This window comes from Sander vitreus, chromosome 1 (assembly GCF_031162955.1).
Source record: "Sander vitreus isolate 19-12246 chromosome 1, sanVit1, whole genome shotgun sequence".
NCBI lineage: Eukaryota > Metazoa > Chordata > Actinopteri > Perciformes > Percidae > Sander > Sander vitreus.
In genome coordinates this window covers 29,222,001-29,235,039 of record NC_135855.1, presented here as the reverse complement: position 1 = coordinate 29,235,039, position 13,039 = coordinate 29,222,001, and the positions used below count along the sequence as shown (strand labels likewise).

The 13,039-nt window shown below is 40.6% G+C and overlaps 1 protein-coding gene across 2 annotated transcripts in view; it reads right to left on the bottom strand.

Annotated features, from left to right (window-relative positions):
• mdga1 (MAM domain containing glycosylphosphatidylinositol anchor 1) overlaps positions 1 to 13,039 on the bottom strand; it is a 208,844-nt gene that overhangs the window by 60,101 nt on the left and 135,704 nt on the right. For both annotated transcript variants that reach the window (XM_078251814.1, XM_078251823.1), the window contains exons 7-9: positions 6,404 to 6,673; positions 3,872 to 4,201; positions 2,668 to 2,967 (exon numbers count right to left, since the gene is read on the bottom strand). In XM_078251814.1, the coding sequence (XP_078107940.1) occupies positions 2,668 to 2,967; positions 3,872 to 4,201; positions 6,404 to 6,673 (900 nt within the window). The remainder of the gene's footprint in view (positions 1 to 2,667; positions 2,968 to 3,871; positions 4,202 to 6,403; positions 6,674 to 13,039) is intronic.

The following is a 13,039-nucleotide window of genomic DNA, read 5'->3' as shown; positions in this document are numbered from 1 at the left end:
GAAGGGAGAGAGAAACAGCTCTTAAAGAAGAAGACAATGAGGAAGACAAATGATAGGGAAAGTGTGGTGTGAAAGTGAGAGAAGTCCATGATTGAGTATGGGAGGTGGGGAGAGAATGAGAGAATGCAGGATGCAGAAAGGGAATGACAAGACAGAGAGAGGTCCTCTCTCATGGCCAGCAGTTAGCTGATTGATGATGATGAGAATGGCAATAAGGGAGAACAGCCACCTCTCTTGGAGGGAAAGTGGGCAAGTAAAGAAGGGGAACAAGGCGAAAAGAGGAAGTGGGAGAGGCAACGGTGGCAAGAATCTGCGTATCCTCTTACTTGCCATAAAAAATGATGGCATCCTTCCCTCACATTGATCAATAGTGCTAAATGAAAGGAGGCAAAACAAACCTCATAAAATATAAAAACTAGGTAAATGTGAGCAGGGCATAGCGAGGGGCAGTCAGAGAAAAAGGAAAGATCTGTTTTTGCATACTTTTGTTGGCTGTACAGCAATATCTCCTCATTTATAGTGTTTCTCCATCTGCCAATCTGCTCGCTCTTTTTCCCTTTTCCATCTTTCTTTTTTTTTTTTAGCACCTCGCCAGACCCTGTTTCAAGCTCTCTCTTATACCTGTTTCTCGCTCTCTTGGTCCTGGTCATGTATTTGTCTCATCTCTCTATCTGTGTTTTTTCTCTGTCCGGAGTGGGGTGGCCACCTGGTCCATTAATCAGACTTGGCCAGTGTGGACAGTAGAGCTCACAGTGTTGCCCTTCCGCCCCGCCTGCATTAGCAAGCCTGTAAATCCTTCTTGGAGAGGAGAGGAGGGGAGAGGAGAGGAGAGGAGAGGAGAGGAGAGGAGAGGAGAGGAGAGGGATCTTTTTTTATCCTAACAGGCCCAGAATTCTCAGACACACAACACATACAGTTGTTTCTGCTTTTAAGCAAATATTTTTGTTCAAATTCTATAAAACATATAGTGTTTGATTTTGTCCAGGATGCACTTTTAATTGCTCTATCCACATGAATAAATTGGTCCCTCTCTTGCAGTTTTGCTTCATTGGCAACAAATAAGTGCAGCTACAGCAGCAATGATTCTGGCTCCTTACAAATGTGAGCATATTTAAATATGTGAAGGAATATAGGCCCAGAGTCTAAAATATATTTATCCAGATACATTGACTTTCCTTTACAACTTTGATAAAAATGCATTAGTCCTATGGCTAAAAGTAGCACCAACATGGAAGGCAACATGAGAGGTCTGGTCCAAGAAGGAGATTTCCCTATTCAGAGTTGCTTGATGAATACAGGCCCAGTTCTTTCATTTGTCCTCTCCTTTTGAGTCATTAGTGGTGTATATGTTTTAGATATACTGTACTGCTCTTTCTTTTTTAGGATCCTCATGTTTGTCTAAAACCATGTACATTTCATCACTTTAATTACAGTAATAGCAGCCTTTCACACTGGGAGGATGCTGAAAGGGTCGAATTGAATACTGAATTCCTGTTAACATAATTTGATTGAATTATACCAAGCACTTACTAGTGCAATGATACACTGCCGTGCAAGAAAAAGGGCTTCAACTTATACAGTACATTTGGTGACTAATCTAATTACATGTTAAACAAATACATGATTTAAGTGTATAATTAAACCCAGCTACAAGTTGGTTGTTGTTTTTTCTGAGTTATTAAAAACTATCGGTGCACAGACAACAGCAGCTAATCATCCTTAAATTCCTCAGAACTAATGAAGCTTCTTGCTTGAGTGCCAAAACATCTTCAATACTTAATGTTGATTTCATTAACTGTTCCAAATAAGCTGGTGATTAGAAGAATGAGGTATGTCTAAAGTATTCATTCGTACTAGTTGATAGTCTCTCAATCAAAATCAAATCTGTATTTCATGGTAAGCTCTCAGCAGTCTCAACAGTCAGAAGTGTCAATGCTTGCCGGTACAATGCAAGAATTGAAAAAGTAAGTAAAAGTAGGTAACCTCATGGGAAGGGAGAAGGTATTGAAAGTATGTGTTACTTTAGCAAGACAGATCCTACTGCTTTTTAAAAGCCCATTCTCTGGGAGATGTTATAGTGGCAGTCACCACTGGAGTGCTCACAAAGAGGAAGGGGAAGGTATAGACAAAACAGCCTTTACACTCTTACCATTACCATACATTTCCTTTTCTTTCGTTAGGGTACATAGTGTTGAGGAAAGTGTGACGATTATGTCATTATTGAGGATGCGGCATAACAAAAGTGCAGTGTTTTATTAGATATCTGATATTACCATAGCAACAAAGAAAGAGTTTTTATAGCCTATGGAGTTGTCTGTATTTAAAAACTGAACTTCTGTCACACAGAGCTTTTATACTTTCATTTCATTGCATATTCTGCACATTCTAGTTCTGAAGTTCTGTTTTTGTGTATTGCATTGATATTACTACTACTATTACTGCCACCCCAGGGATCATTCAAGTTTCATGCAGCCATGCAGCAACAGATGGAGCAATAACAGTATTTGAAAGCAATGTAACCAATATGGACTTATTTAAACCAAACTGGACTGCAAGAGTTGTATTCTCAACAAATAACCCTGGCCTCCAGCTGCTTGATCTAAACAATGGTGTTGCATGTTGTTGTAGGTTGAGTTCTTGGGTGAACATGAACTGATACACACTTACACTGCACATTGAGTTGGACCTGTGCTTCTCTGCGTTTGATGTTCAGCCCGTTGTATGGAGCAGTCTGGCACCGGTACAGCCCCATCATGTCCCGGCTGACGCTCTTGAGTCTCAGGCGGCCATCGGGTGTCTCCATCGTGGTCGTCCCTGATGGCATTAGCAGATCCTTTTCTGTCCGTGACCACAGTATGGGTGGACGTGGTTTGCCATCCACCACCAAGCACACCAGCTCAACGTTTCCTCCCTCTCGCACACTGACCACCTGACCTCCGGGTGGAACCGACAACACTGGAGGAGAGACTGGATGGAAAGAAAGGGGCAAAGAAAGAGGGGGAGGAATAGTAAGAAAAAGTTTTATTTTTTTTACCTCTACATATATAAAAACAAACAAAAAATAATGTATTTGAAAAGTGAGACATTCTTTATGATGATACAAATCATTTTCATTACAATAAAAAAAGTAAAATCTCATATATTGTAACTTGTAAGTATCTACTACAACATTATACTGTCTAGGCAAGTATAATTTCATTTCAGAATGAACAATATATAAAATAGACAAGTACAAAGGAATGGAGAAGAAGGGTTATATGTTGTTATATAATAAGTCTGGAGGAGGACATGACTTAAAGATTACAGATGGGAGATACAGAGAAACAGAGACAGACGGAGAATAAAAAGGCATGAAATAAACTGACATTTACAGGGCTAATTTCATTGGACAATCACAGTTTCAATGCAACATAGGAACAATAAAAAAGATTACTGCTTAGTAATTAAGTGCTAACATTATGGTTAACCACACATGAGAATGCACACACGAACACACAGAGACACAAAGTCCTAAAACAACTTGACAGTTACTGTGTGTTCAGGATAAAGTCATCTTGAATAATGAATTCCCAGTCTTTGATCTCAAACATGGCATATTTGTTTCTTAAACTATCAGCATCTGACTAACCTAGTAGTACACAATTGAGTGATGCTACTGATCAGCAGCTATGCATGCATTTATGTACAGCCCATTGATACATTCGGATTTCTCATTGCTTGTGGTTTGAATATAGAGAAATGTATTGGCCCATTAAAGGTTTTTTGAATAAGCTATTTCACTCTAGCGGACAGATGCTTAGAAAGTCATCGAGATTTGTCTCAGTCTGACAGAGATAGGCCTAAAAAAAGAAAAAGAAAAGGAAAACCTCACCACTGTTCTGAGAGATGTTGACATCCACACGGAGCTCTGGCACCCTGCTGCCTGGGAAGTTCGCCACACAGCTGTAGGTAGCCAAGTCTCTGAACTTCATGTCCACAATCTCCAAGCTACTGGTGCCGGGTGCCATGTCTGGGTCACTGCGCAGCAAGATCAGGCTATCCGAGTTGAAGACAGGTGCACCGTTCTTGTACCAGGTGTAGTTGACCTTGTCCTGCGGGGTGGCATCAACGTGGCACGACAGCTTGAGGTCCCGACCCATCTGGATGGTCTCGCTGTCCTTGTTGGAGTCTGGTGTAATCTGGAAGGTCAGGTTGGCCATTGCTGTGTATGGTGGTAGCAGGGTGAAAAAGAAGAGAGAAGAAAGGGTTAAGTGTCAGGTTGGCTCTGGTGCAGTCTTGAAAACAATTAATATGGGAGGGACTATTTCAAATGCTTACTAAGAAATGAAGGATTAATAAGAAGAATTTGTGATATTTTCTTCTAACATACACCTAATCTCTATAATCTTTCACTTTAAGTCTGAATGATATTTTATGATGTGAAGCACCTCTTATTCACTCACAAACTCACTCAATTTACATTTAGCAGGTTCTACAAGAGGCCATTGCTAGCAGTGGAGTAGCTATTGTTTGTATATACAGTAGTCAGGATATTATATTATATAAATAGCAGAAATGTGTGCCTTTGTAAAAGGTGTCTACAACTATATAACAAATAATCTCCTGTCTGTTTTGCTGCCATGGCAAAAACTCCGATACACAAAAGATAGAAAACCGTTTTGCCACATCCAAATCCAAAAATGAACGGGTAACTTTTGCACCAAAAAGTCCACACTGAGAAGGTGGTGAACTTAAAAATGTGTTTATTAGTGAAATTGATGACTTACTGTGAATTATTTAAGAGTCGTGCGTGGTATTGATGAAAATATGTGTCATCGTAATGTATGTGTTTATTAATCTCTTACCCTCTACCTAACCTTTTTTATTAGGATATTATTTTCTGCAACACATATTTATATCATGCCAATACATTATTATTAATTAAATGAAATTTAAATTTGATAAAAGAGATTGTAAATAGGTTTTAGGAATTACAATAAAAATACAGAATTGATATAGTAGTCAGGGTGAGTGATAAAGAGAGAGAATAAAAGCAATTAAAAGAAAAAAAATGTAATGGAGGAAGGGTAAGATGGCTAATGCAGAACAGTAGATGAGTTTGCGACATAGTGCGTGAGGAATAAAGAGGGGGCACTATGACAAAAAGAAACCAAAGGGAAAAGGAATATGAAGAAGAAAGAAAGAGAAGTAAGAAGCAAATTGTGAAGGAGGAAGATACAAAAGGAGCCAGATACAGAATAAAATAACAGGAGGATAAGGGGTGGGGGGGCAAAATCAAGGACAAAGAGTTACTCTCACATTGTCACATTTAATTTTCTGTTTCAAAGGCTACGTTTCCTCAACAGATTTCCATGTTGAATACAAAACAGCTCTCTGTTTCCCCACTAACGGGAGAGACAGGCGAGAGGAGGAGAGGAGAGCTTGATTTAAACTCCTTTCGAGCTTGTTAACAAGATGCTTGAGTAGAGCCATGGATATGAAGCAGTGACCATATGTTTAACATGATCCTGCAACCTTTGTAAGTGTGGGGACAATGTTGTGTGTGCATGGGAAGCCTGTGGCTGTGTGTGCATTTATGTGCAACCTGTGTCGCCTGCCTACCTGCAGACTTCTATCTGCACTCCTGAACATGAGTGTGTGTGTGTGTGTGTGTGTGTGTGTGTGTGTGTGTGTGTGTGTGTGTGTGTGTGTGTGTGTGTGTGTGTGTGTGTGTGTGTCTCATTCACCGACTTGCCACCTGTGCTGGTGTGACGATGCGTTGAGGCCCATTAAGCTAACAGGAGAAACCCATCCAGCATACGTTTTCTACAGTGTTAACTAACAGAAGAGACTGTCGCTAATTGCTTCTTCTCCAGTCTAACTAATTGGAGTGAATAAAGATGATTAAAGGGACTAAAAATAGCCAGAGGGGAGGGAGAATGGAAGGCTTCTGTTTAAATGGCAGGGGAATTACAAAAAGAGTGATACTTAACCCGCCTATTCTGACAAGATCTCAAATCAGCTCTTTCTAACGATGGATCAACTGCTCATATATCACACACCGCACAGACACATACAGTACACACATATATGAATATGTTTGCACACACATTCACACATTACAGCAGATGAATAAAGCTAGCAAGGAATGGACAAATGGCACTTTTCATTTTAAGTAAGGGAAATCATCTTAGCTTTAAATACTTGACTGAAATAGGCATGGACTAAGGTGATGAAAAATGAATGTTTGTTTGACCAGATATTCTCAGGATAAGAATATATTTATCAGGTGTGTGTGTGTGTGTGTGTGTGTGTGTGTGTGTGCGTGTGTGTTTGCTTTGTCAAAAATAATTAAAACAAATCTCAAAAGGAAAGAAAAAAACATATGCCCCCCCCCCCCCTCCCAAACACATGTGTTACTTACTCCTGACAACGAGATTGGCGTTTTTGCGTGCAGGGTTGCCCACATTGTTGACAGCTGTGCAGTTGTAGAAACCTGCGTCAGCCGGTGTGACGGCCCGCAAAATCAGCGTTGGCCCTCGAACTTGTGCGCTAAGGGGAAGGGGGCTGGGGTAACGTGACCACGTCACAGTAGGGAGAGGAAAACCTGCCGTAACCTCACAGGTTAAGAGCACATCCTGCCCGGGATCCACCACCACCGTGTCGTTCACTGACAGTCGGATCATTGGGGGAGCTGAGGGGGGGAGACACAGGGGAGGAGTAGAAAAGATTATTGGAAGAGCAAAACACTTTACATGGAACAGAAACAAGTTGTTCGTCTTGTGCTTTGCAACTGTTGTACAAGATTGGTGGTTTAGTGGGATTGCAGGATGGTTACAGGAGTATGCATGTAAGTGATGACATTATTTAAAAGTGAGAATAGGAGTACTATCTGTTATGTTGATGTGTGCATTTGTGTGCGTGCATATATGTAACACAATTTCCCTACTAACTTCTTGAATTTGAGGTTCTGCACCTCAAAAGCAATATTTTTATAAATTAGTGGTTTGACATCCTTTTTTCTATTTTATCAGCAAGTTACCGTACATGCTTTACTTTCAACCCTTGCTTTAAGTGAAAATATGAAAAACTGTGGTTCCTGAGGACCAGCCATATAGCAGTGTACATTAAATTAATCTTGAGCAGCAATGAACTCCCAAATGCTCAGAACCACTTATGGATATTTCAGGGGAGGGGAAATTGCTAGAGGATCACCACTTAAATCCCAAGACTCACAGGCAAAACTGACATCTAACCAAATCAGCAAACAACAGCCTTTTATACATTTGTTCTGACTGCTAATATGATAGTGTGTGAATATGTGTACATATGTGCCTGAGTGTATTTGTTTCTCACATGGTGTGTGTGTGTGTGTGTGTGTGTGTGTGTGTGTGTGTGTGTGTGTGTGTGTGTGTGTGTGTGTGTGTGTGTGTGTGCCTGTGAGCCATTGTGCATTAATGTGAGGGTGTTTGAATTTCCAGCCTTTTCTCAGTAAACACTAATCAGTAAACCAGTAAATCAGTAAAATTCTATGACTGACATAACAGGAAAAGTACAGTACATGATGACCCAAAATGCAACTGCAGGGGGGAATCCTGTTGTAAGACAGAGATTGATTGGACCCCAGCAGTTTCAAAACACAAAAAATGCCAGAGCAGTGGGAGCAAGGGACACACACACTACATGGTACAGTGCTGAACAACTTACAAGGAAAGAGAAAATAAAAGACAAGACTGAAGCAGTAGAGGGGGAAAGGGCCAAAAGACACCAGAAAAAAGATATTAATCATCTAAGAGGAGGTTCAGAGAGAGGGAGGAAAGAGAAACACACATAGTGATAGTGAAACCAGAACGTGTACACACACACACACACACACACACACACACACACACACACACACACACACACACACACACACACACACACATTGATAACTAAATGGCATAATGTGCAGACCCCGAAGCACCCCAAAGCACGCCAGGCCAATACAAAACGTCAAATCTGTTGTTGACAACACAAGGGTTAACTTCACAGACTGTCATGACAGTCTGTGACAGTCTGACACAGAGAAAGGGATCGATGGCCGGCCAGCAGGGGTTCGTCTTTGGGAGAAAAAGAAGAAACGACAATTGGAAAGAAAGAAATTGAGGTAAGTCAAGACATTAACGTAATGTTACTTTCTATTTTAGAAAGCTCATGCCAACTCATGAGGCTGTGGTTAATGTGTCTCATTTTAACGTTAGCTTTAATCGTTAGCCACTACGTGTGTGACTACTGTGTGTGTGTGTGTGTGTGTGTGTGTGTGTGTGTGTGTGTGTGTGTGTGTGTGTGTGTGTGTGTGTGTGCGTGTGTGTGTGTAAAGTGGGTTCTTAGTTCCTACTTGACTGACTACTTCATGTGTACTAAGCATCCCTTGTTGGCCAAATACTGTAGCTAGATTTGTCATTCACATAGCAATCACACTAAACTGAATTTGGCATCAACAACATAACTTTGAATACTTTATTCTAGACCAATACATTTAAAAAAAATAGTATTGGCATTAACATGCCTCCCGAGAGTACTGCTTAGACTACTTCTGTTTTGATTATGTAGACTTTTTTTTTTTTTTTTTACAGAAAAAGATTGTACTGATTTACAAGGGTAAAAATCATAGCAAGCATTTATGCTACTTAATATTTACAACAGTTTGATTTTCCAAAGGACATGTCCTAACATTGTATATATTCCTGTGCTAGATTCCTAGAAATGATGGGGGGCGCTATGACTTTGAGCCAATATCGGCCTGTAGATGTCGTCAGGGTTGAACTCTTATGAATCGTGAAAAGTTTCGAGCCAATTGGACAATGTACACTCAAGTTACACCCACTTCCTGTTTCGATGGTGAAACGCACAAAATGGCCGCACCGCCACGGCCAGGCCCCATGACCAAAATTTTTTCTTTTAATAGCTTTTCATCTTTAAGGTCTTAAGATGGCACAGACCAAATTTGAAGTCGATCAGATGAAATCTCTAGGAGGAGTTTGTTAAAGTATGACATGTGGAAATGTAATAATACTAATTTCGTACAATCAATTCAAAATGGCTGACTTCCTGTTGGGTTTATGGCATTGCTCCAATGAGCTTTTTTGTTTGTCTTTACATGATACATATGTGTACCAGATTACCAGAAGTCTACGTGAAACGTACTGCAGGGGCTCAACTTTTAAAGTGTTGTAGGGGGCGCTAGCGAGCCATTTTTGCATGCCTATTCACGAAACCATGAAAATATCAAATTTGTCACCAGCCCTGATGCGACTGCAAATTTTGGTGAGTTTTTGAGCATGGGAAGGTCCCCAAAAAGGTGATTCATTGCACATAATAATAATAATTCCTTCAGTTTCAATAGGGCCTTCGCTGTTGTCGGCGCTCGGGCCCTAATACGTAATACATTTTATGTGGCAATGACAAAGACAAAACACGACGAACAGGAGACATATGTGATGCCAGTTAAAACAATACTGTTGTTGGGAAACGGTGCATGGTAAACATTCTAAGTTACAGTGAGTAAGCCAGTTTAAACAGGTGGGTTTTGAGGTGGGATTTGATTTATGTTATGGTGTCAGGCTGACTGCCTGGGAGCTGTGCAGCTGAAATACCTCGCACCCATGGTGCTAAGGCGTGCGGTGGGGATAGTTAGGAGACCAGCATTGGAGGAGCGCAGAGAGCGGTAGGGAGTGTAATCCTGGAGGAGGTCAGAGATGTAGGTTGGGGCTAGTTTGTGAAGGTCTTTGTAAGTGAGCACAAGGTTTTTATAATCAATCCGGTATTGAACAGGGAGCCAGTGTAGTTGGATGAGAACGGGGGTGATGTGGTCAGAAGATTGTGTGCAGGTAATGATCCGGACAGTAGAGTTCTGAATGATTTAAAGCCTGATAAGAAGTTTACTCTGCTTCTGATTTTAAGGGTACTAAAACACGTGTTAATTATTGTGGGGCAACACTTTTTGGTTTTAGTTTTGGAATGTTTTACATTGTATGTGTGTGGTCACAATGTGTATCTTTAAACCATATCCTAATGCAGTCCAAGTCCTGGCTTCTGATGAACTATTGTAACCTGTTCTGACCATAAAAACTGTCTTTAAACTGATGTCTTTACATTGAATTTAGTGTGTAACTCAAACTGTTCTATCTCCATCTGTGATGTGTATTGTTGTTAAACTTGTGCCTTTCTCAATAAAAAATTGATAAAAAAAAAGAAAAAAAGAAAGCAGCCTGGGTGATGTTACGTCTTTGGTTTATAAACACAGACTCCAACTTTGCTTCTCTACAGAATGTGTTAATGTTAAACTCTTGAGCTTGTTTGAGTTTCTGTCACATATAGACCTATTGGTAGGGTTCAACTCATTTCCGTTTGTCGTTTCCAGAAAACAAGCGCCGATTAAAAACCACATGCGGAGAACTAAACCGCAGACAGTCAAAATTAGTACATAGATTAGCGCAGTAGCGGAGTGGCAATTGGGAGCGTCAGGACTTTTCCCGGTGGGACGGTAGTGTTTCGAAGCTGCGAGGGCCGGTCTGAAAATAGTTATACATTGCAAGTTCTTAGCAACACCATCCGGCGGCCTGGTGTGCTGCCACTGCCTGTTGGTCAAACTGTGCAGCCTCTGCTCAACCCGTGCGGGCCGCAGTAGCCTCTTGTCTAGGATTTTCAGAAATATAGGGGGATCAGCGGCCCCTCCCCAAATGGCATAGCCCTGGTTGGCCTATGACGTAAAGCCATCGAACACCTCTTTTTTTCTCGTCACGTTTGGAAGTCGATCGGTAACGTTAACAGACAGTGTGTGAGTCTAATGATGGAAAGCCAAAAAAGAAAAGGGAAAGGTGGCGCTGAGAAGAACAGACTCAAAAGGAAAAAAAGGGATTGTGTTGCTGTGCTGTGTGTTGTTCATGCATTCACCCCCCCCCCCACGAGGGCCGTTGGTCTACGAAATTTCCCAGTACATTTTTTGGTCCCACTCCGCCGCTGGATTAGCGCCAAGTGTTAGCTATCAAGTAGCTAAATCTCCAGGTGTTGGTGAAAACCAAACTAAAGCTAGCTTAGAGGCAGAAGGAGAAGAATTTGTCAGTGGCGGTTCGTAAATACAACATGCAAGGTTAGACCCTCCTCCCCACCCCAACGAGAGTTACGGTGCTCGCCAGCGGGTGAAAACCAACCCCCAGATTTAATCTTGTTTTGGAACGAGCTTTGTCAGCTTGGCGTTTCGCCTTGCTATATTTGTGTTCTGGCACCAAGTCGCTACGTTTTTAAAAGCGGTCGACACCCAAAAATCTCCTAAACACAGCAAAATAAGAAAGGGCAGGGTCTCTGCAGATATAGCCACAGCTACACACTTCTAGTGGGTCATAAGTGATGATTGAGAGGGATCATTTTTGTATGAGTCTATACATTGTTTTTTAGAAAAATCCTACTCATTATGTCTTTAAAAAAACTTGGGATTTAATAGATTCTTCAGGTGGCCATACCCATGACTCCAATAGAAAGATAATATTGCTCTGTTTGCTGAATGTGTAAGTAGTATTTTTTTTGGCCTTAGCAGCTTTATAAAATGACAGTATGTCAAGTCTGCATACAATGGGGCTATCTGCTTGTTTCTGCTCAGTTATTCCTACTAGTGGTAATGAAGCAGGTTACGTTTGGCAAAAGAACAACAACAATATGGGTATCATGAAAAGACAAAAGCTGAAAGGAGATCCATTTAAACAGGTTATTATTGATTTGATTTTATGTTATTGCTGACATGTATTTAAATCAGTTGCAAGGCTTTTGCAGTAAATACACCTTGTCCATTTATTTTTTCAGAGTTTAGCATAATTAGTCCCATAATAAAATCCCTGTTGGCAAGTGGCAGCTGGGAATTTCAGTTTATGTAAAACCACTAAATGGTTGTCTAGTGGCATACTTGCCCATAATATTTCCAGAAGAATTGTGTGTGCTGTTAAAAATCTCTTTGTAAGGCTCTCAATATTGCACTGTTATATATAGAGCATCAAACAGGTTTTCCCCACATCTTAATGATGGTGAAAACCCTGTTTCATGTGGTTGTATCTAGTTTAATGTAAAACTGAGAACTTTTTAGAGCACTCAAAATGCTCCACATCATGTAGGTAGCAATTCTATCTGCAACATCTTGTAATAGGTTTTTGCATATCTTGCCACAGGGTGTAAATGGGGTGACAGGAGGGTAACATTGAGAGAAATGAGCTTGTGACCTAAATGTCACCTGTTTAAATCCCTCGAGTGGCTACAAAAAAGTTTTTGGTGGAGTAATATAGAAAGGTCTCCCCCTCTCTCATCAACTGCAGTAAAAACACCTTGGGGCAAAGCAGTGGAGCCCCAGTTTCTCTACTGGAGCTGCTTCACTGGCCACAAGTTACTAATCTGTGGTGGTATTGTTAAACTCTCTGGTGTAAATTTGTGTCAGAGAGTGTTACTCTGCCTCTCTCTCTGTAAGTATTTGGCTAAGTTATAGCGGCGAAAAAAGAAGAAAAACAAGGTCATTGTATTCTGTTTGAAATGTGCTCAGTCAACCTGCCTCTTTGAATTATGTATATATTCTTTATTAAGTTGCCATGTCACATGGGATGATAATGTTTGTTTTTTCTATTGCAGCCCTGTCAGACATCATGCAGCAGGTGATAATGTCATACTGTTTAGCATATGTAGGCATAATGATGCAGTACTCTGTTAAGAACATGTCATTTTGGGTCATTTTGTAAATAACTTAAAAGTAAGCCATAAACTTGGCTGCTGAACTTGTACACATTTCTCCCAATTATTCTGTATAGTAATGCATTTGCTTGATATATGCTCCTTGTTTAGAAATGGCACAAAAACTAAAGAACACAAACACACACACACACAAAGTGCTGGAGTTACAGTGGTAAACACCTAATTTATTTGTGAATTAATTCCAACTCTATGGATGCAGAAAGACGAAAGAGGCTTACATCTCTAATAGGTTTAGATGCTTGTAGAAAATAAACAAATCCAACCTCAGAGGCACAACCAGGTGAGCCTA